The following is a 4,706-nucleotide window of genomic DNA, read 5'->3' on the forward strand; positions in this document are numbered from 1 at the left end:
GGTTTCTTTTCCCATTACTATGTTCATAAAGAGTAGGCCATTGGGCCAAGGTCAGGCCACCTTAAGAAAGGACTTCAATATAGTGAAAGGTCTAAGAAACCTTCCCAACCCATACCCCACTTATTAAGTCTTCAACTTATTGATATTTCTAAGTCAATACAAATCGTCTAAGACTTTCTATTCAAAAATGTCTATTGTCAACAACACTAATGTAGTGTAGTGTACCCAAGCTGAGAGTAATATTTGGTTGGGCTCCAATGAGAATTTGTCAAAAGGTGTAGCTGATGGGACTATAACCATACAACTCCATCACTAGTCATGTTTATGGGAGCTTCTTCCAACTGAAACCTATGATGAGAACTCCACACTTTCTTCCCTGCCTTCTTTTCTTATCCCTGTTCCAAATCTTAATTCCACTTCTTGTTTCCGGCCAATGCAACGACGATCAAAGATCGACGTTGCTGCAGCTAAGGAGCACCCTTGAGTATAATTCCACTTATTCCACCAAGTTGGTGACATGGAACCAAAGTGATGACTGCTGCAGATGGGAAGGAGTAGGCTGTGATCGTGCAGGCCGTGTGACCAGCTTGAACTTGGAGAACGAGACGATTGCTGGAAGGATCGAAAACTCGACTGCTCTTTTCAGTCTTCAATCTCTTGAAAGCCTAAATCTGGCTTTCAACTTGTTCAAGCGTGCGCAGATTCCAAAGGGGCTTCAAAATCTGAGCAATTTGTCAAACCTGAATTTGTCAAATGCTGGTTTTGGCAGACAGGTTCCGATTAAACTTGCAGAGTTGAGAAGCCTGGTTACTCTTGATCTGTCCACCTTGTTTGGAGGAGCTCTAGTACTTGAGAATCCAAATCTGCGGGGGCTTGTTCAGAATCTTCCAAGGCTGAGAGAACTTTATCTTGATAATGTCGACATTTCTGCTCAAAAAAGTGACTGGTGCCAAACATTATCTTCTTCTCTGCCCAACTTAACGACGCTGAGCTTGCGCAGCTGTGGTCTATCAGGCCCTCTTGATGCTTCCCTTGCAGGGCTTCATTCTCTGTCAGTTCTACGCCTTGATGATAACAATCTATCAACAATGGTACCGGAGTTCATTGCAAAATTTTCAAATTTGACAACCTTGACTCTGGGAAATTGCTTTCTGCAAGGTATCTTTCCAGACGCCATCTTTCAGGTACCCACTTTACAGATTCTTGATTTGTCCAACAATGAGAATCTCGGTGGCACCATTCCCAAGCTTCCAGCGAATAGTTCTTTAAGGACTATGGTGCTTAGCCACACTAATATGTCAGGTGCGTTGCCAGACTCCATTGGCAATCTAAGAATGTTGTCAAAGATAGACCTTTTTAGTTGCAACTTTACCGGATTGATTCCGACCACCATCTCTAATCTAACAGAGCTAGTCTACATAGATTTCTCCTTCAACTCTTTCATTGGCTCAATACCCCCTTTTAGGATGTCCAGTAAATTGACACACCTAGACCTCAGTCGCAATTCTCTAACCGGTTCACTTTCTTCTAATCATTTTGAAGGCCTCTCAAGTCTTGAATACATCAACTTAGGTTCCAATTCATTGAATGGGAGCATTCCTTCTTCTCTGTTTGGTCTCCCTTCACTTCAATCGCTTCTTCTTTCCAGCAACACATTTAATGGCCAGATTGAGGAATTTCAAATTCCAAATCCCTCTAATCTGGATACAGTAGATTTAAGTTGGAACCAGCTTGAAGGGTCCATTCCAGAGTCCTTATTCAAACTTGAGGGGTTGAGTGAACTATCACTTTCTTCTAACCACTTCAGTGGCACCTTAAAGCTGGAAAAGGTTCAAAGGTTTCCAAATCTCACAAGACTGGAGCTTGGATACAACAACTTGTCTGTTGATACAAGCAGCAGCAATTCAAGTTCATCCGAGTATCCCCAGCTAAGCCAGTTAAATCTAGCTTCCTGCAACTTGTCCAACTTCCCTGATCTCAGAAATCAATCCAAACTTATATTTCTGGACCTCTCAAAGAATAATATCAAGGGAGAAGTACCTAGTTGGATTTGGAACCTTGGAAATGGATCTCTCATTCATTTGAATCTTTCTAGTAATTTCCTGGTAGATCTCCAAAGGCCTTTCGAAATCCCTCTTTTTCTTGCAGTTCTAGACTTACACTCAAACAAACTTAGAGGTGAGTTCCCACTGCCGCCAGCATCAGCTACCTATGTAGACTACTCGACCAATAACTTTAAGCAGGCCATTCCAGTTAACATAGGCGATTTTGATTTGTTCATAATATTCTTCTCTCTAGCAAACAATAACCTTTCTGGAAAAATTCCTCAATTTCTTTGTAATGTTCAAGTTCTTGATTTGTCTGACAACAACTTGAGTGGTAATATACCAAATTGCCTACTAAAAAGTTCTACTCTTGGAGTGCTGAATCTGAAGAGAAGTAAAATCAGTGGTGTGATACCTGATTTGTTTTCTTCCACCTGTGGCTTAAAGACATTAGACCTCAGTCAAAATAACCTAGGAGGAAGAATCCCGTTGTCCGTTGCCAACTGCACATCTTTAGAAGTGTTGAATGTTGGAAACAACAAGATTGACGATACATTCCCATGCAAGATGAAGCATTTTTCCAGCTTGCGCGTTCTTGTTCTGCGCAACAACAAATTTCATGGGAACATCAGTTGTTCTGAGGTCAAGGGGAGCTGGCCAAGTCTCCAAATCATTGATATAGCTTCCAATAACTTCAGTGGTGAAATAAGTCCGAGATTTATTAAAAATTGGAGAGGAATGATGCTAGAGAATGGCAGGGGAGGCCACATACGCTTTGATTTTCTGCGTGACTTTTACTACCAGGATGCAGTAACAGTTACTATAAAAGGCCTAGAGCTGGAGCTTGTCAAGATTTTGACAATCTTTACATCTATCGACTTTTCCAGCAATAATTTCAGTGGAGACATACCCCATACAGTTGGAGATCTCAGCTCACTTCATCTTCTCAACTTATCACACAATTCTTTCTCTAGTGAAATTCCAAGCTCCATTGGAAATCTGAAACAGCTTGAATCACTTGACCTTTCTGCCAACCAGCTCTCAGGAAGAATACCACAAGACCTTTCAAGTCTGAACTTCCTCTCTTTCTTGAACCTATCCTACAATAACTTGTATGGAATGATCCCAACAGGTAGACAACTTCAAACCTTTGAGGCAGAAAGCTATGATGGGAATTCAGGACTGTGCGGATTTCCTTTGAATACGATCTGCGTCCCAGAGTCACCGGAGGCAAATTCACTTGCAAGATCGAACGAGAGAGAATACGATTGGCAATTGATAATCACCTGTTTGGGTTATGGAGTTGGATTGATATTAGTATTTGTTCCAGTTGCATTGTTCAAGAAATGGAGGGAATACTACAGCAAGCAACTTGATCAATTACTATCACTCATCTTTCCCACACTCGGATTCACTAAATCAAGGTATTGTGCAACCTTGTTTTTTCCCCTTGCCACTAGGACAAAGGCTCTAGGTATTGTGCAACTTTTTCATGATAAAATTGTTACAACTTCTCAGTTTACGTTATGTTTCCAACTTTGCGTTGCAGTACTGGAAGACGAGGACGTGGACAGAGACTAGGACGAGGACAGGGAAGAGGGCGTTGAATAATCAGATGCTAAGAAAGAGGTAGAGATCAAAGTAGTGTCCCATTTACTCAGTGTGCGCTTTAAGCTTTTTTTTCTTTGTTCCTTGACGTTGCCAATTTGCCATGCATTATAAATATTACTACCTCCGTTCTCTAAAATTTGTCCCACTTTAACTTGACACGGGTTTTAAAAAATGTAATGGAAAATGAGTTGAAAAAGTTAGTGGATTGTGGTCCTACTTTTGTTTTATAATAAAATATGATTAGAAATGAGTTAGTGGAATATGGGGTCCACTACCAAAAATGGTAAAAGTGAAAAGAGACAAACTTTAAGGGATGGACCGAAATGGAAAAATGGGACAAATTTTCAAGGACGGAAGGTAGTATATGGGTAAATTTTGTTTTAGTTTGTGAGTTGGTGTGTATGGATCTTTCCGACCCGTCGATTTGACGTGACTAGTGTGTATACAAAAATTGGAAGGGAATGAATCCCCTGCTGTATAGGTGTTGCTGCTCTCAAAACGCAGCGTTTCGCAAACTCCGGAACGGCGTCGTTTACATATTTGCATTTCAATTGTAAAGTTTCTGACACGTTTTCATTTATCGCCATTACTCTTTTTTCGAAAACTTTCTTTGCCTTTTTTTTTCCTTTATTGAATATGGAAACTAATTCTTCTACTCCCTTCGTCCCGCTTAAAATGATACGTTTTCCTTTTTAGTTTGTTCCAACTAGGGCTGGCAATTTTTGACACGACACGATAACACGACACGAACCGGCATGAAATTAATGGGTTTGGGTCAGAGCTTATCGTGTTCGTGTCCTTATCGGGTCGACCCATTAAGGACACGAAAATTTCGTGTCGTGTTCGTGTCGGGTTCGTGTCATCCGTTAACAATGCGTGTTCGTGTCGTGTTCGTATTATCCGTTAACACATAATATTTTAATATTATTATTCTTATTAACACGTAATATTTTAATATTATTATTCTTATTATTTTCATTTTTCAATACTTATTTTCGTGTCATTAATGGGTTCGTGTCGTGTTGACCCGAAACGGTTCGTGTCGTTAAT

The 4,706-nt window shown here is 40.4% G+C and overlaps 1 protein-coding gene across 1 annotated transcript; it reads left to right on the top strand.

Annotated features, from left to right (window-relative positions):
* Nucleotides 1–350: 350 nt before the first annotated feature.
* LOC125220142 (receptor-like protein 19) lies at nucleotides 351–3,772 on the top strand. Its single transcript, XM_048122283.1, has 2 exons — nucleotides 351–3,469; nucleotides 3,595–3,772. Exons 1-2 carry the CDS (start codon nucleotides 351–353, stop codon nucleotides 3,650–3,652), a joined length of 3,177 nt encoding a protein of 1,058 aa, XP_047978240.1. The 3' UTR covers nucleotides 3,653–3,772.
* Nucleotides 3,773–4,706: the final 934 nt, after the last annotated feature.

This window comes from Salvia hispanica, chromosome 4 (genome assembly GCF_023119035.1).
Source record: "Salvia hispanica cultivar TCC Black 2014 chromosome 4, UniMelb_Shisp_WGS_1.0, whole genome shotgun sequence".
NCBI lineage: Eukaryota > Viridiplantae > Streptophyta > Magnoliopsida > Lamiales > Lamiaceae > Salvia > Salvia hispanica.

What these genes read in the sequence shown, in the direction of transcription:
- LOC125220142 (XM_048122283.1), top strand. Translation starts at nt 351, where the DNA reads ATGATGAGAACTCCACACTTTCTTCCCTGCCTTCTTTTCTTATCCCTG. An exon ending in CTCGGATTCACTAAATCAAG is followed by an intron (nt 3,470 to 3,594) that starts GTATTGTGCAAC and finishes TTTGCGTTGCAG; the next exon opens with TACTGGAAGACGAGGACGTG.